The 24,116-nt window shown below is 39.4% G+C and overlaps 3 protein-coding genes across 7 annotated transcripts in view; 1 reads left to right on the top strand and 2 right to left on the bottom strand.

The window, feature by feature from the left end:
* The window catches only part of Pip (heparan sulfate 2-O-sulfotransferase pipe), a 50,557-nt gene extending 40,934 nt beyond the window's left edge, over positions 1 to 9,623 (bottom strand). Inside the window, exon 1 of one of the 2 annotated variants that reach the window (XM_078193961.1) lies at positions 9,499 to 9,623. In XM_078193961.1, the coding sequence (XP_078050087.1) occupies positions 9,499 to 9,506 (8 nt within the window). In that variant the 5' untranslated portion in view covers positions 9,507 to 9,623. Of the gene's footprint in view, positions 1 to 3,869; positions 4,471 to 9,498 lie in introns of those variants that run through there. The other variant, XM_078193952.1, reaches the window with a different exon arrangement.
* Positions 9,624 to 10,771: 1,148 nt separating this feature from the next.
* Positions 10,772 to 15,590, top strand: LOC144476744 (uncharacterized). Of its 2 annotated transcripts, none has more exons than XM_078193932.1 (2): positions 10,772 to 11,212; positions 12,969 to 15,590. In XM_078193932.1, coding segments are annotated over exons 1-2 (1,902 nt in total). In that variant the 5' UTR covers positions 10,772 to 11,210; the 3' UTR covers positions 14,869 to 15,590. The 2 variants fall into 2 exon arrangements, with proteins under 2 accessions (XP_078050058.1, XP_078050067.1); XM_078193941.1 differs by lacking the exon at positions 10,772 to 11,212 and adding an exon at positions 12,242 to 12,369.
* Positions 15,591 to 21,219: 5,629 nt separating this feature from the next.
* LOC144476767 (uncharacterized) lies at positions 21,220 to 23,031 on the bottom strand. Of its 3 annotated transcripts, XM_078193981.1 has the most exons (5): positions 22,859 to 23,031; positions 22,591 to 22,765; positions 22,269 to 22,457; positions 22,004 to 22,137; positions 21,220 to 21,674 (listed from the first exon to the last, which is right to left on the bottom strand). In XM_078193981.1, exons 3-5 carry the CDS (start codon positions 22,390 to 22,392, stop codon positions 21,513 to 21,515), a joined length of 420 nt encoding a protein of 139 aa, XP_078050107.1. In that variant the 5' UTR covers positions 22,393 to 22,457; positions 22,591 to 22,765; positions 22,859 to 23,031; the 3' UTR covers positions 21,220 to 21,512. The 3 variants fall into 3 exon arrangements, with proteins under 3 accessions (XP_078050107.1, XP_078050097.1, XP_078050118.1); XM_078193971.1 differs by having other exon boundaries at positions 22,269 to 22,765; XM_078193992.1 differs by lacking the exon at positions 22,591 to 22,765.
* Positions 23,032 to 24,116: the final 1,085 nt, after the last annotated feature.

The following is a 24,116-nucleotide window of genomic DNA, read 5'->3' as shown; positions in this document are numbered from 1 at the left end:
GTCGACCTCGTGGCAAGTGAAACTGACAATGAGTTGTTTTAGAGTAGGCGGCGTAAGGAAAACTTTGATGCTACGATCTCTGAACTGTGTGCTTCCTTGCTAGCTTCGCCAATTTACTTCGCGTGTAGCAACATGACTTTTCTTTCAGGAGAAAGTTCAGAATATTCTTAACAGATCTACACAGCTAATCGAGAAAGACGGCATTGAATAGCTTAACGATCTCATCTATCAAATACGTTGAACCTGCAATTAATATTAATCTAAAGTAAATACTGTTTAACGCTAATGTCATGAAAGTGACGAGTTAATATTAATAATATTAATATTGCAGCGTGAAATTGCACGGAGCATCGAATGATAGCGTTCGGAACGCGATTTATACAGAACAGAGGCTAACGTTCCGTGTGATACGTAGAAGAGACAGGAAGTTAGGACAATCATCACGAAGCTAACACAAGAAAATGATAATATCTCGGAAACTGATGAGTTTTTGATGTATGTTTACCGAGGTCTTTTTAATCAGAATTACATGCGCCATATGCTATATTAATCTTCAATAGTTGTCCCACTCGAGAGTCAATCTAGATAGTAAAATAAATATTTAAAAGATCTGTTGACAGTTTAGTATTATCTAGCTAAATAATAGTAAGACCAATGATAGTCATCTAGCTAGTAATAAATGTGTGGAAATTAAAGAAAATCAAATGAATCTAGAATGGTGGGGTCGCTCGTGACCCCGGTTATACCAGTTAAGGTTCGAGAAGGTCTGTCAGTTTTCGCGTGATACCATATATCTAGCATCTTAATGCTCCGAGTAGCACAAAAACCTTCTTAATTCTTGCTCATAGCTGAGAAACATTTGCCCACCTTTATACACGTAGATAAACGTTTCTTCTATCTCTGGCTATCGTAACGATCGCGAGAAGCGATCTCAAATTTCCACGATATTTCCCAACGACCGCAGTAATTGTGTGTAAATAGTTGCTCCCGACTTTGATACGCTTGTTGCAAAAAAGCTCGCATCCGTTGCTCGTTCCTTTCTTTTTAAGTTTCCTGAAAAGTTCACCGTCGCCGCACAAAGACCGCGGAAGCAACATTTTCAGCGACGAAGGACTCGCATCGCGTGTTTTTAATGGGATCACCGTCTTAAGCGACGCGAAAGTATAAGAGGAGGCGCTGCTGGTTTAGCACGCGAGCACGCCGCATAACTTGACCATCGTAAAGCGGAGAAGAAGAAAAAAAGGCAACAGCAATTACTTATGTCGATGGCATCGCGCGATCCTTTAGAATCGAAACGTAACGATACGGCGAGGTTTCCATGAAGGATGCGATTATGGGGGAACTTTTCATTTCTATCGTCGTGGCAATGGTACGTTTACGTGGAAGTGCCATTCTCGCTTGAGATTTTTTCTGCGTTGGTATATATCGAATCTAAACTAGATATTAAATATATTAACACATTATCGCTTGGAAAGTAAATCGTAATCGATTTACTTGCGATTGAAACTATCGCGAGAAAATATTGCAAGCAGAAACGGAATATTGTTTCTCGCAATAAAACGTTGACCTTTTCAGATTTTATTTCTTACGATAAAACTCTCTTCTGAAATAATCAAATTACACGAGCTGAGCTCGGTATTTTTCAGTTTGGTACACCATATTCCCGTTCCTGTATAAGCAATATCGATAAACAGTCCGCGGAACAAGCAATTATCGCGGTGTATTTATGGTAACGTCGCGGAAGAAAGTAGCCGTGAATTTACACGGAATCCCGGTATGTGAACTAGTAGGTCGTTCACGATTCGTGCACACTTTGCATTATTCTACCGACCAATCAACGTGATGGATCGATTTGTTCGTGGTTCCAGAACCGTGCAGACTTCGCTGAATAACCTTTCATCCATTACATCAGCCTTGCTCACCGACGAAATATATCCCACCGTCATTCAGGAATGCCGCGATCCGTCTTCCTGCTTGAATAAACTCCTTAAATCTTGCGATTATCAATCGGCCTTCGGCCGCAACCAACGTAGCCGGCGAACCACGTCTTTTTATCGAGTATCGTGAATTGAAAGAAGCATGGAGCATCGCCGAACTTTTTATATAATTACGGGGAAACACGTGGAGCAACACGAAGACCGACAATACGTAAAAAGTGTCTTCAAAAATGAGTTTCGAAACGATGCTAAATAAAGTTGAATTTACAAAATGCCGGCATAGACGTGGTCTAGAGAAAAATAACGTAACTTGTTAAAAACAACGCAACTTAAATTAATGCGTTAAATAAATAAATAAATAGATAAGTAAACTCCTCGATTAACTAGCGACCAACCAAGATAGAGACACGGTTAAAATAAATTACATAAAATGATGTAGAGCGTCACATGGTTCAACGTAACTAATTACACCGTGGGTGGATACACATTCAGGTTAATTAAGCTTTTTGAGGTGGACTCGCAACTTTTTTTAATTGTAAAGCCAACTTATATTACGGCCTAATAACATCAGAAAAGTACAGGCAATTGTTGGCACTGGCACGATACTTGCTGTGTTCATCATTTACACAAAATTGCTGCGCCCCAGCTAATTTTCTCCGATTTTAAGTGGGTAAATTAATTGCAATATTATACAACACAGTTTGCTGAATTGAATAATTGCTTCTTTTGTTATTAATAGTTTTTTATCAAATAACCGCCGGCAAACAAAATTTTTCCAATCTACGATACTGATCGGATCGACGACCTCAGCGACATATTAAAAAAATCATCAAAGGCTATTTTCTTTCGGATAATTCCTCACCGAATGCTATTAATTTCGTCATCGTGCGTGGCAGTAACATTGAAGGACAATAAACTTCGCGAACGTGAGAATCGTAGAAGCAAACAGCGCTAGCGTTAAGTATATCTGATCTCCAAATAGGAATTATGGCAGCGGCCGTGTTAAAAAGGGATAATTATGCTAGCGGTAGAATCCGATCGAGAAATTCTATTGTTTATCCGTAGAGAACTGGAGACTCGAGAACTCGTCCATTATCCATGCCAACAATAAACTGTTCATGGTTTTCATTGCGCGTTTATGCAAAGTGTTAATTAGATGATTGCGATAGAAGTAAAGTAATTGCGTGGCATCATCAATGCCGGCAACAAGTAGAAACAGTGAGAATTGAACCCGACACGAAATGACGAGCAGCATCGTTTAAATGCTAAGCTGCAAAAGAAGGAGCGCTACGATGGAGTAGCAACGAAACATGAAGGAGTTTCTTGTTCTATTTTTTTGTAATCATTCCGTTCAATCATCCAACCTCTTGGCCACGTGCGTGTACGTGGTACAGTTTCCTTCGAATTATGATTATTCCAAGTATAAAGAAATTGAGAATCGACTGAAAAAACTATTCGCTACGGAATCCCTCGGCGATACTAACGAAACCTCGTCGCATGAAATGAAGAGATTAATGAAACTTCAACGGGCCTTAAATACTTTTGTATACAGAACAGAAAATGTAATGTTCTAGAGAAAGTGCGCGCAGAATTGTTCTATTAACTTTACGTAGACGTAACTTTCTTCGAATAATTGTATTCAACCAGCTAGAACTGCTGCTCTACTATATTTCTCTAGGTTTTACGTCCGTAGTTATTGTTGGGCGAAGAATATGTCGTAAATAAGGATGGATTAAAGGACGGACGCAGTCGTTACGATTGGAATTGTTACGATTCTAATGAATCGGGAACTATCGTGGTCAATTTAATGGATTCTATAGAATTGATACTGTGGTTGCTTCGGCAATAGATAATGTACAGCTGACGACTGTCGAGTATCTTCCCCGATGTAAATCGTAACAACGCTTACAAATGAAAACTGTGGCGGCTTACCTTTTCGGAACAGGCACCCGCCTGTGCTTCCACATGCTATCGTTCAGCATCGTACCGCCGCACAAGGAAGACGTCGTTTCAACGAACAAGGCCCACTTCCTCTATCGCGATCGGATCCTTAGATCCGAAACGATCGATCGCGATTCATCAAGCGAGAACAACGGCCGATCGAGCGCGATTGGTACACGCGCTTCTTCCTCTTAGCGCGATAACTGGACTAAACGGTATATTGATCAATCGTCCCTGTCGATCACTGAAACTTGGACGGACTGCTTGGTAACTGATTCGAACCGCAAATCGGCCACCGATGCTTCAAACGTATTCACTTCGAGCAGCAGTCGAACACGTTGAACGGTCCGCTTCACTGAAAATCTCGCGTAGCCGATCGAAATCGGACTCGACGGCCGTGGTTCCCGAGAAATTTCACAAGGGTGGCTCGCGTCGAGGATTTTCGGCAGGTTCGGGGAACCCTTTGCGGTGATTGTCTGTCATCGATTACAGATTGAAGCACGCGACAGGTGTTGTTCGCGAGCGATAGCCACCGATCCATACGCACGGTCGGCTGGTCAGCACGCGACTGCCGTGAGCTCGGCTCGGCGCGACGGCGAAGGCGAAGGCGACGGGCCAGCCACTCTCGGATACTCCGATATTCCACGCGAGGAGCCCGAGCCAGGGAAGAGGAGAAGACCAGGAGACGAGGAGACGACACGCGATACACTCTACTCGGAGCCCGCTCCGTTACTCACAATCAGCCGGCCTGGCCCGTAATGCGATTCTACTCCACATTCGACCGCGACGCTCTCCGTTCCCACCGACCTCTTTCGCCCGCGAGAAAGGCGCCACTTTCCTGCAAGATATCGCGACTGCGGGGAGGTGCTCTACCCTGAACTTCGATTTCAGATTTCAGGTACCACGAGGCTCTTCGCGACCGTCCCACCTGCGAGGTCCGCGCGAAACCAAACCTTTGGTTCTTTTACTAATAGTTACAGTCGAAATCGTACGACCCGAGACGAAGAAAGGAAAGATATCGCGTTTTGCGACGAGAAGAAGTTTGACTAAACGAGTCTGAAGATTTTATTGTATTATTGACACGATCTACGCCAAGGTTTGCAATTAACAGCACGCGACACAAGGACCGCGAGGGCCAGCCTCTTGACTTCTGTCACGTGTCTCGCTCACCCATGGTCGCTTCTTTCAATTGCGACCCACATATGTCGCAAATGAACCACGCGCGTTCGCCCAAAGTCAAAGGTCGGTAACGACGAGCTATATAAGGGTTACCGAGGAGTCTGGCCCATCTTAGAATGCCTATCATCGATCATCGCAGAAGTATACCGCCACCAACAGGACGAAATGGTGCAAGAACCTAAAGAAAAACAGCCCGGATTGGTCAACAGATCGACTTTTGTCTTATTATTGTACTTAGATCACACACTGTACAAAACGACTGTGGCAAAACTGCAGGAATTTCATTCCGACAACGCTGTAAAACTGGCCTTCCAGGAATTCATCGGCTCTCGTCCGCCAGGCTTTTATACCACCGGCCTTTTATACCAATATCGGTGCATACTCTTATAAATTAAACAATTCCTTATATTTGCAGATTAGCAATCAACTATGATTTTCTTTCCACCGATTTCATCTTTGAATGATAGAATGGTGACTCGAACGAATTTGAATCGATAGAATGGTGACGAGATGCAGAAATTCAGAATATTTCGAAAAATCGTGATTTCGTGTTGCACAATGCGAATAGCTGTTCTGTTCGAGCGTAAAAGATTTCGATGTGGAATCCATTAGTGTTCTTCGCACGAGTTTTCAGGGTTATGAAACGAAATTAGTAGTAGGTAACGATATTTATATCTGTCGCGATATCGTTAAAATAAATCTCTCCATTAACTATAATAAGCAACGTTAAAGCCATTTAATGGCTCGTTCCTCGAGCTCTAAGAACCGAACAAAGGAAGCCGCACGGATTTCTGTTTTGTTTTGCATCTCCTGGCCAAGTTTTTACCTGGCTAATTAAAAGTTTTTCAAATCACGCGAGTGCCGTTGGTCATTGGTCGTCCGATGGTCTTCGCCTTCAAACAAGCAGATGTTTAGTACAAACTTAGCAGATGTACTAGCGCTCGTGTTAGATTTCTTAATTTACGATTATTGAAAATAAAGAGATGCATTTACGAAGAATTTACTAAAAAAATGTATTCCACTGCACATATATATTCGAATAAAAATCGCTAACAATCTGGCTAAATATACGTTGGCTGCCAGATTGTATTATATATGGAGGAAGGTCGTGGAAAGCGCCTGGAATTATCATAACGATCAAAATCATATGTTTCCCAGAAACAGAAGCTGAATATTATAACAAAAGATCTAAAACTTCTTCGTACGCCTAATAATCTGATTATATAGCAAGAACTGTATTATTATAGCCGCCGTAAAAGCCGAAAATCGGAAATTGCTCGTGGTATCCTCGATCCCATCTCTACCCGTGGGTAGGCGCAAAGGCGTTGTTTCCGCGAAAAGTTCCGGAAACGCTCGAGATTGCATAACGATATTTATGCTCGATCACGCAATTAAAGCGACTCGCGCTGGAAAGATGAATAAAAGACGGCGAACGATCGCCGGCGGAAGATAACTCCGCGGATCCTTTCGGTGAAAGAAGGCCCGAGCCCTTCGGCGGCGTTCTAAGCGGCGTTCTAAGCGGCGTCTGATCTCGAACGGTGCTCTCGTGCGCGGGTTCTACGTATACTGTATACGCGCAAACTTAATTAACTCGACGCGTCTGGAAGGTACTGGGCGTAGCTTTTTTTCCAGATAGCGCACCGTGAGAGAACTACGAAGCCTGAACAACCCCGGCCTCTCTTCTGCTACGTAATAACCGCGATCCGGTAGAATTCAGTGGTTCTCACCTGAGGCGGAATGATCATCGTTTCCGAAAGTGCGACGACCTCGGGACACAGAGGAGCCTCGTCCCGGTCTGGTCACGAACATTTCAAATTGGTCGTAGAAATACCGCCTGCGGCCGATGGAATTTATTTCCAGCCGGACAAGAATCTCGGACGCAGTACCTGACCGTTGTCGGACAAAGTCGAATCGGCCGGCGATGCACGCCGGTTGTTCGGGCCCCCGGACCTCGTAAAAACCTCTTCAATCAAATTGTCCCCGGTAATCGGAAGATTTCTCCGGGGATAGGCCGATACGGGCATCCTCCTCGGTATAACGTATAATGGCTGATTTTGTCGGGCGCGTTCGTTCAGTCTCTTAATACAAAATTAACCGGTTGCGATCGTGCGTCGACGTCGGGACTGTCGATTTTATTTCAACATAATTTCGTCACGACACATTTATTGGTTATCTCTTTAATTATTAAAGCTTTTGGCGCATAGACTGGATCTCTAAGGAAAAGTAATTTTCTAAAAGATTAGAAAATGTTTCTCCCTTATTTGTTAGAGTTTACGATGAACTTTGAGAAGCTAATATATAGTATACTTCCCGTGGATTCGATGGGAACTTTGCTGGGACGTGGATACTCCCAGAACAATATCCTATCATCTACATCAATTAATGATAAAAGCTTTTAAAGTTATTTTAATTTAGATATCCCCCCAGTAAAACAATTCCATTAATATTCTCATACTTAACGTGTATGGGATAAAACGTCGAACCTGGGCACGTTGGAAGGGCTAATCAACGTCTCCATTAATTAAACGAATAATATTATGGCGAGAAACCTGGGATTGAAACGAAACCATGCGGCGAATAAATGTTAAGAATAAAAGGAATATTTAGCGGAGGCATCGGGATTCAATTGCATGGTTCTTCAATGACTGGGTGTATCGATTCATAGCTGACACGTAATTTCCTAAGATTTCACCTGGAATCGCAGAAAAAGCATCGGGGCACGAACGCTAAGAACAGTTCTGTTCCGGGAAAGAAGCGGTCGATGCCGGCTGTTAGCTCACGTTTAACACGATCGTACAGATCGAGCCGTGTTCGGCGAGCCACGCCGTGCCGTCCGTCCTCCGCCGGGCTCGATCGATCGGTCATGCTTAACCGAACGTATAATTGATCGCGAGACGACCACTACGAGGAGGAGACCGTATCATTCGAGCTCGTTGCATCAGGAAATATCCTGGCGACGCCAGTGTCCAACCGTCCAGTGTCTCCGCGGTGTCGACCTGGGAGGTAACGAGTTTTTCAAATTGACCATTCGTTTACCAGCCGATCCTCGATCCCTCTTGATTGAATAACAACTCCAAATCGCCGTTTTGTATCGCCATCGCTCCGCGCCGGCTAACGATGTAATTGTTTCGACGATCATCCGAGCCGTTAGCACGTCGCTGTTCGTCATAAACGGATAATAATTAAAATCGCTATATTATTTTTCAGAATAACTATAACAGTATCAGATTCGTTTCTATTTAAGAAGTTGTTAAAAATTGCTAATATTGTGCTTGCCAATTTCGTATGCATAAATCGCAATGAATCTTGTACAATAATCTACTATGGATCAACATTACTATACAATACTATTGATCAGACGAGTTTTTGAATTTCGATTTAAAATAAGGTTTGAAACGGTTTATTGGTAATGTCGCGGCACTTGTGTGATTTCTACTTGCTACAGTATGTGTCGTTGAATGACGGTAACCGCGAGCATCGCTCTCGTGCTAACAATTAAACTGACAACGGGCACCGAATAATCTCGTAATAGCTTCCCTAACTAGCTGGACGATTAGTTTATAATGACAGCAAAACATCAAAATATTTGCTTGAATTGTGAGGAGAAGAGACCGCTGGTCGGCGTAAAGAGTAATGGATGATGACACGCGGAAAAACCGAGGGTCGAAAATGAACCGTTAACGAGTTCACCAGCGATTACCGGCGTAGCTAATAAAAGTCGGTAGACGGAAGAATGATAACCGTAATGAGGATGGATGATGTTCGGTACGATGACGTGTATCACGTTTGGAAAACTAGGATATATTACAACATTATTATAATGTATCCATGCTGGCATCGTCAAAAATGTTGCAGGCCTTTTATTTATACCCTTTCGGTTTCAGATAATTGGACAGGTAGAATTTATTAACAATAGTTCTCGAATGTTACAGCAATTGCCAAATATTAAAATTATGATTATTCCAAGCGTAAGGAAAATGAATAAAGTGAAACGAACGGTAACTAAAAAAAGAAACAATTAAATAGATTGTTCCCTACTGTAAAAATTCATCCCTGAAGAGGTTAATTGATAATATCGTGGCAACGCTAAGTGATTATTCAACTACTAAACGAGTATTAATTTTGGTATATTTTACCTATCTTCGCAAGGTTGCTTTCACATTAAACGTGCTTTTTTAACACTGAAGTTTGTACCGAATTAATTAATGGGTAACACAGGTAATAATAACCGTTCCCACATTTGCCTGGCTAACTTAATTAATGGCTTACGTAATATCATTTCCTAAAGTCGAAGAAACATGCAATACTATCTCTGCGAATAGTATTGTAAAATTAATTAAAAGAACAGCAGACAGAATATTTACGATTCGTTCCCCGCCAACCCCCGCGATCGCCATCGCGGATGGGCTGCTTAATTCATCATACAAGGTATTAAACCTACCTTTTCATAGTAAATCACCCGCTCCGCGGCAAGGACGGATCATCGTGGAAGGCAGAGCTGATTTATGATGACTTTTGCAATCAGAGAAGTAATCCCAAGTTCAACGATGAACGCTCGCGCGCCCTCTTGAAAGCAAAATTAATCTATGTAAATTGCAACCGATTCCAAACGACCATCGAACGAAAAATCTTACAAGCCACGTCGATATATTGAAATCTCTTAACGTAGAACTTTTTTCGAAACATCTTATAATCGAGCGATCAACTATAGCATTTTTACAAGCTTTTTTCCCTTTGCAGTTGTATTAAGCTTATACATAGATGTCGTTCACAATTATTAATTATTGTCACGAGATAATTTTAAAAAAAGGCCCTTGTTTAATCGACAACTGTAGGCTAGAGTTAGCGACTTGAAAAGTAGCCGGCTGCCTTGTTTACGGACTCCGTGACACGTTCGAGAATTACGTATTCTCGGCAAACGATTTTGGACTTGAAAAGATCTGTTTGTAAAACCTTTCCACGTACTAAAACGCAAACAAATGCTAGCGACCATGCCCGCTATCTACAGGCTGTAGGCATCCGCTTGCACGTATTGCTCCGTGGGATTTAAGTGCACCTGAAACCTAAGTGCTTCCTTAAATACCTCTCACGTCCACGGTTCTACGATAGAGGTACTCCAATTGCGATCACCGATCGAAGACATTTAATTTACGTTCATTATGTAAATATTCCTAATAAATTATTACTGCTATGCAGATTTACTGAATCAATGGTATTTTAAGATATTGATGTAAGATCACGAACAGTCTCTCTACGTATGAACACGAGTCTCTTTTTATTCCGTCCTAAAAAGATCCAAATATATTTATCGTCAACTGTGTATTACAAAGAAATTCCCGAAAACTACTGGAAAAAATGGCATTCGCAAGCCCGTTGGGCACTGCCACGAAATCACAGCTAACTCTCGACCTCTTTGATAACAGCCCAATAGACCGACTCTCGAGGTACCCGATCATTCGAGCATAACCATTCATAGAGAACATGGTCCGCGATACCGTATTATCGCGAGAAGCAGTCGATAGATAAACTTGCTGCGCGAATCGTTCGCGATGCGATAAACTGGTCGACGCGCCGCTTCGGCCAATGATGTCCACCGATCCGCGGGGCCCCCGTTCGAGACGTCTGCGCGGATAGACAGATAAATAAACGTCGATTACGGAAGAGAGATGATTCCGCGAACAGAACGAATTAATAATAGACTCGGTCCGGGGTCCGATCCGAGAGCTGGGTCGCGCTCGATGGGAAACTCCTCGCCTGTACGCCTCTTCCTGCTCCTTGACAGTCGATACGTGACGAGATTCTGCTTCTAATAGCTCCGCGGGGGGACTCGTCGCGAGTTCCACGAACGTTCGCCGGTTCTTTTTTTTTTTCTCTTCCCGTGCTGTTCCTTGTGCAGGCGGTTGCCTCCCGTTCGACACGCCAAATCGGCGACGCACACTATCGCGACACACTCGCGCGTACCAATCCATAGATTTCTCAGACACACTCAAAATCCGCAGGGTATAAAGGCTTGCAAGACCTGTTCTCGCGATAGCTACGTCCGGAGTGTCTGGAGGAATCTTGTCGCGAACTACTCGCCAGGAATAGACGCAGGAACGGAGTCTCCTGCGACCGAACGCTTCGTCCACGCATTTCGGAAGTCAGCCGATTGAAATGTGAGTAGCATAGTGGTATGACCGATGACACTCTACCAACGACCACGCGACCTTTAACTTGACCAGCTTGGGCATCGCGTCGCAAATAAAGTGATTTTTAGCAAATCGTTTTTAAGAGAGTACCACGGTTAATAAATTATGTTTCGTATTCGTGCCGCTCCATTACCGTTCAAGCAATATCAGAGAATATTGTTCAACAAATCTATGAGAAAATTGTGCAAGTGAAAATACCGAAAGGGATTTTTAGTAGACCTTTTCGCGATCTAATAGAAACGCGAATGTTCCGATAATGAAAGTTATTCGCAGTTGGTTGTAGATTACACAGTACTAGATTACATCTATGTATATGTGTAGAGTTGTAAGATAATTACCGTTTTGTTGTGTGGGTTAGTTTAAATTGATTTATTTGTTCAAATCTGATATCGGAGGCTCGGAAAATCAAACTTCCACTGCACGGTACATTATTACGGGATTCTGAGAGTAGACGCGTCTATGTTTGTTAAGGAATAGGGTAGTAATCGAAATCTAGTGAAGGATTCGCGCACCTGGACGATTGAGTCGTCGATCGAGTCTCAGTTACCGTACGTTGCGCTTGAAATGAACAAATTCAATGGTTTTACATTCCCGAGAAGATTCCGCCGCGGTCCTTCAAGCTAATTTCATAGAAAAAAAAGGTGGAAAATTGACGGAACTGTGTCTCATTTATTTGAAAATTATTATTCATAATATCAGAGCATAATGTATAAGAGTATAATAGAATATAATAGAATATAAGTCAATCAATCGGATAGTTTTTAATCACGTTACTAGCCGATTATAGAAAAAACGTTAATGTAGGATGATAAGGATTTAATAATGAACAAATAGAACAATAATGACTATAGATTAAGAAAGGTCGCGTGACGAGCTCGACGACACGGCTAGGACTGTTTCTTTGTCTCGGTCGTTTCGGCCTCGCCCTTCCGATCTTCTGTTTACCATCCGCGCACATATTCAATAGCACACGACGCACATGCACGCATCCACTCACTCTCTGCATACCGTTCTCATCTCCACATTAATTATTACATTTTTGGACGCATTATATCTGTCAAAGAAAAATAATTATTTCTTTGATGAATTCTAACAATTTTAAGCGACCGAATCGTGTAAACCAGGTAATTAATTACGATACTATACACGAAACCTTGATCATCTGTTTTAATATAATAATATTATTATAAATTATTAGGTTGTGCACCCTGAAGATAATTGTTCGGTTCAAGACCAAGATCAAATTATTTATTACAAAACTGGACGCGTTATTGTTTCTGTAGGCTAAAACATCGGAAACTTTGAAATTGATTAATTACATCATTCAATGTTTCATCAGTTCTATTTATGCTCCCCTCGATTGCATATATAATTCTTATCAGCACGTTAAAAGTCACGGTTTAACGTCTCTATTAAATATTAAACGTACCAAATGAAATCACATACAGTTCTTCCACAATACAATTCCCACATAACTAGATCGCATTCCTCGAAAATTAACTTCTTCACATATTAATCACACGTATCTATTATAATACCTTTCACAGCAGCATACTTTGATTATTTAAAAGCAACGAACCTTCGACTCGTACGATTTATTTCTCAGGCGATCAATTCAAAGAGAAACTAATTGTTTGGTTAAATATTTTATCGAGTTAAATAAAAGAAATGAAAATTGTATTAATGATTTGTTGATTGCTGACGAAATTGTAATTTCTTTCAGGGCTCGGTCAACGATGCTGTTGTTCGCTTTACTGCTGCCATTAGTGGCGGCGGCGCCACTGAATTCGCTAAAGAACAACTACATCCTGGACATCGAGAATGGAACCCTGCAGAATGTTCAGTACAGTGGCGATCCTGTATTAGAACTGAACCTGTCGAGCATGAACCTCCAAAGTTTAGATAAAAATGCTCTAGATAACATATCCGGCATAAAATCGTTGAACCTAGCGAACAATTCCATAGAATCTCTACCGGAGTTCATGTTCTCCAATCTAACAAACTTAGAGTACTTGAACCTATCCGACAACAAGATCTCCAACCTGGAGAACCTGTTTGTCCGATTAGAAAAACTTCAAACGCTGGACATCTCTCGGAATCCTGTGATGCACCTCCGCAGAGGTCAGCTATTCGGTTTGACAAAGTCGAGTACCATCCTCACGGAAGGCAACATCTTCTGGAGCATAAGCACTGGTACGTTCACGAACTCGTTCTTGAAAACGGAGGAAGAACTGAAACAGCTGGAAGCAATGAGATCGGAAGCAGACATCGAACAGAAACACAATGAGAAGGAGACGAGTTTGAACAAGGAAGAATCACCGAAAATCCAGAGTCCACAGGCGAACAGGGTGCTGTGGCCCGGCGCGAAGCTGAAGTTGTGTATCCCCGACAAGATGCTGCTGTCCATCGAACCGCTTGAACAGGGTAAACAGATCGCCCCCGGCCCTTGCCACGAAGTGCCGATAGACGAGAAAGAAACGACGCTCAGCCTAAGAGGGCTCGGCATAGAAGGTTTTCACGAGGGCTGGTATCAGCTGAAACGGTTGTCAATAGCTACCTTGGACCTGTCCAACAACGACATCACCGAGATCACCAAAGAAGTTCTAAACGAATTTCCGGAGGATCTGCTTTACGTGAACCTAATGGAAAACAGGATCAGAACCATCCACAGTCAAGTGATTGAAAACAGGCATTTGAAAGTGTTGAATCTAAAAGACAATCTCATAGAGAAGATAGAAGACGGTGCTCTGGAGAAAACGAACTTGACGGGTTTGTACGTCCACGGCAATCAGCTGGACAACCTATCTTTCGCCTCGAGCCTGCCGCAGAGCTTGACAGAGCTGATAGTGTCCAGTAATCACATTGCCGCGATCCCCGACGGTGCTTTCGCGAATCTTCCTCGACTGATCTATCTGAACCTGGCCAACAACAATATCCAGAAGCTTCAGAACAACGTCTTCCACGGGCTCGGGTCTCTGCAGGTTCTGATAGCGACGAGGAACAATCTCATGCAAATCGAGCGTAGAGCGTTCAGGAATCTGACGCAGTTGAAGACGCTGTATCTTCACCGGAACTCGTTGACCAAATTGGAGAAGGGGACGTTCGCGGAGTTGGAGAACCTGAAGGATCTCAACCTGGCCTGGAACAAGTTCCAAAGCGTCACGAAGGACACGTTCGCGTGCTTGCCGCAGAGCCTGGACTTTTTGCACGTTGATTTCAATCAGATTTCGAGTTTGGATCCCGGTAGCTTCAAGAATGTGCCGAGGTTCACCCTGTCTCTGACTGGCAACAAGATCTCGAGCATACCCAAGGGCACTTTCGATCTGCCGACGCTGAGGGATCTGCATTTGAATAACAATACTCTGGCGACGATCGACGGAGACAGCTACGAAGGTTTGCCGCAGTTGAAACGACTTTGGCTAACCGATAATCGGATCGCGGAGATACCGAGAGGATCCTGTAAGAATTTCGGCAGCTTGAATGTGTTGGACATCTCGAAGAATCCGTTCCGGAAGTTGAATAACGGGGCTCTCTACGGGCTCAGTCTGACTAGGGGCAACTTTTTGTATATTTACAACAATCAGTTGAGGGAAGTTCAAGGTGGAGTATTCGATGACGTTTAGTTTCAAGGCTGAACCTCGTGATTACCGTTTTGAGAAAATATCGAAGGAATATTTTCGATTCTTGCATTTAATATGTTTTTTCTTCTTTTCACGGACTCTGTCTTTCAGATCTTCTTTCATTTATATTATTCAATAATTGGCTATGTATTCAATTTATTTCTGTTCTTATAGATGAAGCGAGAATGTCATTTTTCATTGTACACATGATCAGAACGTTGTCTTGTATTTTATGTACTCGAAAATGCCAGAAATGTGTAGTTTAACTATTAACGACTGCTTGAACTCTGAAATTGTGTTGTATTTTAATATACAATGTGGTTGAGAAGTTACATAACTCTGCTACTAGTATAAACAACTAGTTAATACCGCGTTGATTTTTTGCTATTACAGTAGAAAATTTAGAGATATCCACGAGCAATATTTTACGTAGAAGACTGCAAGACGTTCCTATTTTACCGGCTTCGATATCGTAAACTTGATAGACGAGAATCTCCACTCCCGCCTCTGCGCTCTAATTGCCGACACGATCGTTCGCAGTCATCAAAGTTGTTAATCGCCAAGCATTTGTAAAATGTACGCATAAACTTCGTTTATGATAGCGGCATCCTGCCGCTTTATACGTAGGCTATCGACTATGGTTGTAAAACGATACTTTTTACTGTAACATGACATTCGCAGTTATATTAAACCAGCAATACTCACCAATTTGTTGCTTCTTACGCCCTTCGATTTTATTTAAATACATCTTCCTTCAAATACCTACGCCTTTCTCCGAAAGAAAATATTAATTAATACATATTCGTCCGCGTGACGGAAATTCGTCATTTGTGTATTAGTAAATTAAATTCTAATTTTTACCAAACAAAGATCGTTCCAATAAAGAACTGATTTTAGCTGAAAAACAAAGTAAAAGAGACAAAATGAAATATTAAAACAATAGAATAAACACAGCAGAATTGGTTAATAATATTAATAACAATGATGATTAAATTCCATGCTCAACAAAAAACATTCCTTCAATGGGTATTAAATAAGAATATCTCTAATACTTGTGAATATACATATAAGTTTGTTAGGCCTCAATAAATGTGAGCATAAAAATCCACAATCTAATAATCATACAGGATGAACACAATGATTTAACATTGAAATTTATTTCTGCTCTAAATGATTTCAAATTGTTCCATACTCCGTTATCGTTAGAAATGCAATGAAATCCGCGATCTACACTTCAATTATTCACACTTTTACACTGTGGGAAAAGGATTCGATTCGATTCGACTTGAGCACTATCTAATCCGACTTCGATGTCAGGTATCCCAACTCTACGTACAATAAATATATGTACATCAGACGCATAACTATGGATAAATTGTCAGGATTTCACATGTAGGTCGGAAGTACCGTTCGCCATAATATTACTCGGAAATAAACATAAGCCTTTGCTGCATTGTTCGCTATGTATCTATCTATGAATTAACTAAAATTGGATATGCACTAGCACGTACGTTTCCCCCTTGATGTCGTACGCAATAGTAATCCGAATTAACCCCGATGTCACTGGCACACATGTTGCACTGGTAACTATGGAAGATTAGACATTTTCCTAACCTTTCGTTAACAATGCTCGATAGATAGGAGTTTTCTTTGTTGTCTAAGGAATAGTGCTACATAGATGGTAAATTCACAGAGTATTCTATAGAGTCTGTTACACCGAGACCAGCGTAGAAAGTAGGCAGATCCTTCTTATTGTTTTATAGTGCGGAAAATAACGATTGTACACGTTTCATGTATACAGATCTTCGCAACGTAGAATTACTAATCTTCGATTTAGGCATCCTAGTATCTTAAATATTCCATTTGTCGCGGAGACTGGCAACGTTTGTTTAAGGACTGGCAAAAAGCGGGGAGTTTCCGATGATCGTGCAAAGTGTGTCGATCTTCTTTGAATCCGGTCGCATCTCCTGGTCCCAAGGATCGCGTGAAAGTCAAGGCCAGCCGGTCGTAAACCACAGGCATCGTGTTATACATAGGCTATGTGTATACACTATGCTATATTGTATGTATACATAGGACGCACGTTATACATATACATATGCAAGGGCTACGGTCATGTTCCGAGAGAAAGCGAACGAGTAACCAGTTTATGAAAATTGCCGTGTCTACTGTCTCGTCGCCTTTCTGGGCTAACCACCACGCACCTTCGACTAACTCGAAGACCTTCATTGTCGTTAGCCGAACAAGTTGCAGTAACGAGACCATACGTTACTCGTCCGCCTCCGTCGCGAATCTTTGTTCACAATTAAGGTGAAACTCGTATCGGCTTTGCATATCGGCTGCCATCGATTACAACGAATCGTTCAAGTATTCGCAGCATGGATTTGCTATTAGACGGAAATGAAAATCAAAAATACACCCCAGCAGTCCCATAAGTATTCCTATCCCTTACAAAACGACGCAAGTTTCCCCAAGGTGGACTAATTGATTTAAATGCTTACGCTTCTAACATTCAACTAATTAAATATTAAATCTCCTCCGAAGTTTCCTAAAAAAAATTGGCATAACTTCTAATTCCAATATATTCTAACGTTTTTCCCTGACACGAAAGTATACGATAAATGCTCACAAAAGGTATCACTGATAAATCTATTCGCATGACGATTCGTGAAATAAACAATATTATTTTACAAATCATTGTTCCCACCACTATTCGTGTAGCACTGACAAAGACGCTCATTCTCACATACCAGCCGTTTTCTCGTTCCGTGGCGAAGGTCCCGAGCAATTTCGTGGCACTGACACTGTACACCCGTGTTCTCCACTTCCGGTTTAGCAACGGTACCTCTTAGGGTTATCGAACGTGTGTCTGCCAGAATTGCCAGTTAGTCTCCGTAAACACAGCATACGGAAACAGGTGAGAATTTTTGGTCTGTCACTAGGCTGATACATACCACCGGCAAACATCGTTACACGTGATTTATGTAATCGTGAAGTCACTGACATGATCGCGCCGTTTCAACGTCCGAAATGTCGCTTCGAAGTTTTCATCGTGAAAATTTGTTGCACTCGTTAACAGGATTTATTTAGAACTCGAATCCGTACAATTATATCTATATAAAACTGTCTTTCGTGTTGTCGTTTGTCGACCATTTGGAAAAGAAATTATAACACACCCAGCGGATTGCAATTTTATACATGTAAATTACAGGGAGAAATTCGGGTCGTTGAAACCAGCAACATGAATAAAAAATCGCCGAATCCGAAATGAAAGCTGAAAGCAACGCGTGCACATGGGAGAAAGTCCCAAAAATTGGGTTCGCCGATGCTTCTCTTAAAACGTTAAATTTTAATCTCGATGCATATATAAAGTGGTATTCAAGCTTTCACGCCGGATAAATTTGGTACTCGATATTATATAAATATATTTGCTTAAATTCTTCTACATTCACAGTTTTAAATATCAATTTGTTGATATAACTACTGTTAGCAAGACTGAATGCATTTAGCCTTTCATCATGTTCATCATAATGTATTTTCCATGAAAGAGTCTCTATAATAATACTCAAAAGTATCTTCGGTAACAAAATCAGATCAATTTTACACTTGTTATGATAAATACAGCCGAGACAGACCCAGATAGCGAGCGTGTGCAATCGTAAAACATGAGAGGGTGAAATATCGTCCAGCAATCTGCCGCGCGAAATTATTTCTGACGTGCGTATAACATTTGTAAAGGTCAACCAACAATATCATTGAACAAATTTTGAAGTTTGCATTTACAGGATCGTATGTAAGATGTAAGAAATAAAGTAATAAATAAGAAATAATGAAGAGCACGTACTTGTAACGATCCCGATTTATGCGAAGCGAGTTAATGGCACTGTTCCATGTACGTACCGCGCCGTCGTGACCTGCAAAATACGCATAGTTTAAAGTTAACCGTTTGATCGATGTTTCCGGTTACCACGAGATACACAGAACTGGTTAGCAATTCAGGGTTAACAACGAATTAACACTCCCGAAGTTATACCCCATAACTTAATACCATTCTAAATCAGTAGACCGTAAGTTTATGCGGATTTCAACTAGCAGTAAAACCAATACTGTTCCGCTAATCATTGACTCACTCGGCTCGAGTATAACTCGTTGAAATCACCGTTACCATAGAGAATATGGTACATCATTAATTATATTTAATAGAATGGCTGTCACGTAACGCAAATTAAATGTCTAATCCAGATCTCGATTAAATGAAATTACATCTTTTCTACGTCTATATTATACTTCCGATTTATTAAATATGAGGTATTCGCATTCGCAGATTATGGTAATTTGCTTAAATGCATAGAATGCCAACATAAAGCATAATTTAACAGAGTTCATTATAATGAAAAATGAATAATTTTCACATGAAATATATCTATGAAATATATTAAAAGAATTCATTATAATGAAAACTGAATAATTTTAACAGTAACTTATAGAATGAATCATGCAGCGTAACAATGACGCACACGGAGTAATCCATGATTCTTACACGGCCTAATGTAAATGAAAAGTTGTCGTCCTTTAATATGAAACACGAAACTGCTTGCAAAACTGTCGCCCGGTATTTCTGTACCAGCAAAACTGGACTCTGGTTTAAATTACACCAGACATTGTGTCGTACGATTCCCGAGATCGTAATGCATGATGAACACCGAGGCTGATGAAGAAACACGCTTCCTACATTTATTCCGAGCGGCACAATTATGAAATACCGTACGCGTTTAAATTTGCAAGAGTCGCCGACACAATTAAAAATGTCTCTCGATCCCACTCTGTCGCTAATACGCTTAAAAATTGATCGATGAAAATTGTAAATAATTCAAATTCATTGGACGATTGTTCTAAACGAGACAGAAAGTATTTAATAATTAATATAAATATTGATATCTAATATTATAATAGGATTGTATTTAATATTTTATTCTCTCTCTCTATATATATAGGAAGAAAGAGAGAGAGAGAGAGAAAAAACAAATCGAAATCTCTAAAGTTGAAGATAACCAGAAACGATTTTTCAAATGATAAATATTAAAGTTAATGTGATCGAGACTGTTTCAATAAAAAAGAAAAGGTAATGTTCTAAATGTCAAACGAGAATTGTATATGAAAATATGTATGGTATTGGCGTTGGTCAATTTTTACGTAAATCAGATAAAAACTGCAAAGCCAGCTTTTCGTGTTCTAGCATGTCACGAACATGAATTTTCGCAACCACTTCCGCATTCCCTGATCGTGTACCATGGTGTTAAGTTACGCGATGAAAAAATGTCTTTTTTTTACGGTAATTAATCCGAGACAATAAAGAGATCGATACGATTAATCATACGGAACAGAATTATACCACGACGTAACACGCGAGTTAATTAATGGAAGAAGGTATGCACATTCAATCTTACAAGAGCGTGTGAAATTTTACCTAGTAAATTTAACACGCTTATGATTAGTTAAAAATAATTCGTAATACGTTTCTTCCTATATCGTAAACTTACTTAACAAAAGAAAAAAGAAATTCTACTTGCATATTACAATATATTACTAAAAGATATAAATAAGATATAAAAACTGTTCGTAAAAAAATAAATACGTCAATGACCCTACATAAAACGCATATATTGTTGCATTTATAATCTATGTCAAATATTAGATCAAGATAGATAAAAAAACCGTAGTAAAGAAGAAGTTGTTCAAAATTAAATTGTTCACTTTAGAAATATGATAGGGTATGCATTTGCGTTCGAAAAGTTGAAATCGCTAGCCAGCATATTTTTGTAAGCCACGCAAAATTTATATTGTTGACAATGACAAAAGCTAGTGATCCCCAAGTTCGATTCCCAGGCAAATGTCTGAAACACGATTCGATATGATTCGATTTCACTTTTGAACACGATTCCGAAAGTAATTCTACCACATAACAATCCGGGTGCTCATTCGCGTGTTGGATGACATAAAAAAAAGAAGTTATAGTATTGATATGGATCGCCTTTCAAAGAAATGCAACACCGTATATGTACTGTCGGCAGATTATCGTGACAAAATCTTTTATTGTACCCTTTATAGCAATTAAATGGAACACTTAAGAAAAATGGAAAATAAATAAATTGCGTTAAAGTTATGAAAACATTAATTTCATGAGTGAGATGTAATTGAAATAACTAAACTCTAGTTGCTTTCTAACAAGTAGACTTTTGAAACAAGCCTTTTGTTAATAAGTGTAATCACTTATTCGCTTCTTTATGTTCTGCATACACAATTAATTATAATAACCCATATTTTTAATAAGAGAAAATACAACATGCAGTAAAATATTTTATATTATTCACTATATTTATTCTTATATGTAAATATACAATACATTTACATATCGCATAACAAAGATATATTCTGCAACAATATTACCTTTTATCAAGCGTTTATCTCTAAAGAGAGCTTGTGCTTGATATTATTTAAATAGTAAATCTGTTTATTTAATTTTTTAACAAACTCAATGTATTCGGTGGACCTGATCGATACAAAATTTGAATAGTACAGGATATTGCATAGCAAATTAGCACATGGCAGTGCTGTACAAAAACATATCAATTGTTCTCTGTAGTTATTCATGGAGGTTCAGAGTCATGTGTATTGTTATCATCCAATAACACTAAATTAGACACTGTTTCTTCTTCGAATATGCCTTCATCTACCTCATCGTCTGATATAGTAAGCTCTTCGGGGTATTTATAGCTGGTACTCAACTGACTACATGGTACAACTTGCTCCTAGAATTGGACAGTAAAGCCTTATGTAGCAGAAATGTATAGCACCAATACTAACTGAAGAAATATCAGCTACATTATTATCAATCATAGAAAAATAAATTCTCAAAATGAAAACAGAATTGCTATTACAAATTTTTTACAGATATAATACTTCTACTAGACCAAAAAATGTTAAGGCTCTCTCTAGGATCTACAAACTTTTTTTGATTGCTAACTAAAGAACGATTATTTAGTACTAACTTTGAAAATATAAATAATAATAGACAAAGTATTCTTCAAACATTCTATAGTCTGGCTAAAAGTTACCTTTTCCACAATACATTATGTACCTTAGATTCTGTATTTACATCTTGTAATGAAATATCAGTATCATAATCGAACATATCTTCTTCCAACTCTTCTAATGGATGAAGCGGTAGCTGTGCAGAACCTTCATTTAAATTCATAGTTACTTCTGGCTGGCCTACAAATTTATATATATATATATATATATATCTACACGTATACATACTATTACTCTTATTATTATGCTAATATTCAGAATACAAATTGCCACATCACAACTATTTAATTCTTGTTCCTTTTACTACTTACTCAGTGGATCATTGGTACGATTATCTAAACCAAGATATTCCAACAATCTGTTGTTATTACTATTGTGATTATCGTATGTACATTGACCTATATCGCTATTATTCACATTCTGTAAGTCATCCATACTTCTCGCTGAGCTCAGCTGGCAGGACAATCAAAATCAGAAGACCTGTGAAATGTCTAAGCGCTCTAAAACATTGACATAGTTAATCAGCATGCGCGTTCAACGCAGTTGGCTTGCAAATTAAATGGAAAGTGAAAGATTAAGATTATGTAAAAGGATCGCTTAAACACGAATTAAGGAGTTACTGATATGATTTACTTTGAACTGTTATATCTAGCTGTTGCATGACGGCAACAAATATTTCGTGAGGACAAGAATCTCGTGGATACTTTTTCTCCATCAAAATTCATCATTTCGTATTGATGACCCCAATTAGATCCACGATATCAAAACTCTTCGTCCTTTGCTGTGTTATCGTTTAAAATTCATTCATCTATCAACATTTAGTTTTTCATTGAATTGTGAAATCTAAAATGTGCTACGTCACGATTGTCGGCGCGAGGTATTCACCGAACGTGAAGCTCACCTTCAAGGAAACAATGTATCCGCGATTAGGGTCGTGTAGAACAATAGATATTAGCTGTAGAAACTGTCGACACTGTTCTCGATGTAAATCACAATGGTATTATAATAATGCACAGAATGAAAATGACATCACACGCGTAATAATATAACTGCCCTTATACAACATGAAGCGAAACTGAGACTGCGCATGTGCTGTCGGCATCTTAGTCACGTGCTCGATGCTCGCGCACACGTAATATATAGATATGTGCATAATCAATTTGAAAATTGATAACATTTATGGCAATAAATTAACCATTCTAACAAACGCTGGATATATTAAAATTTACACAGGCGAATACCTTTTTATGTGCATTTATTTATACAAACCATCACTGTATTACATAAGTGTTATATAAGATGTAAATATTATATACACTAGTATTTGTACGTATACGTATATAGCAGATTTTGAGTGGCAAATCTGACTACACTATCATCCAATTCTTCTTTTTTTGTTTCTTTTTACGTTTTAAAACTTGATGACCATATTTTATGTTTGAATAGTTGAAACTGTAGAAAGCATAACAAGAGAAAAAAGCAGAACAGATTCTTTATCACATTATCAGCTGTATGTATATATTCTGATAAAGCAACACAAAATTTATTTTCAATACTTAAGAGGTTCTTTGAATTAGGAATCAACCAAATTTTATTTACATCGTTTTATTTCATAATGTTTTACATACGTCTAGTGCTAAAATTGCTGACAAATTTGGTACAGCAGAATATTTACTAGTATTCGATACAATTTTTATTATTTTTAAACCCAAGAAAGCTATGTGTAATTCTAGTAGGGAAATAATCCATAAAAAAGTCGATGTTCACATTATTTAGTACGTTTTTCTTCTTTTCATCTTAATGTATACGCGTTGATTAAAAGAAGAGAAGCAATTGCGTATCTCTAACTCATCTACCCATGTTAATGACATAAAAGTAGTTTCGAGTTATATAAATTTAAAAAAGTTACAATTATTTATTATATTAATAGCGCAATAGTTGTATACATTTCGTAGCACAAGAATTTCAATTAAATCAAGTTGCAGTTCGATTGAATTATAGCCGTCTGTACTTGCAGAAAATAACGTATACATATGTATATATATATATTACCGAGCAAAAGTTTGGAATCACTTGTAATTTTTAACAACATTTTATCATCATCGAATGCTAATACTTCTCGAGAATGATTTTTTGTAATTATTCAAGTTTATTGTTTT

The sequence above is a fragment of the Augochlora pura genome, chromosome 2 (genome assembly GCF_028453695.1).
Source record: "Augochlora pura isolate Apur16 chromosome 2, APUR_v2.2.1, whole genome shotgun sequence".
Classification (NCBI taxonomy): domain Eukaryota; kingdom Metazoa; phylum Arthropoda; class Insecta; order Hymenoptera; family Halictidae; genus Augochlora; species Augochlora pura.
This window is presented reverse-complemented; position numbering and strand designations above follow the sequence as displayed.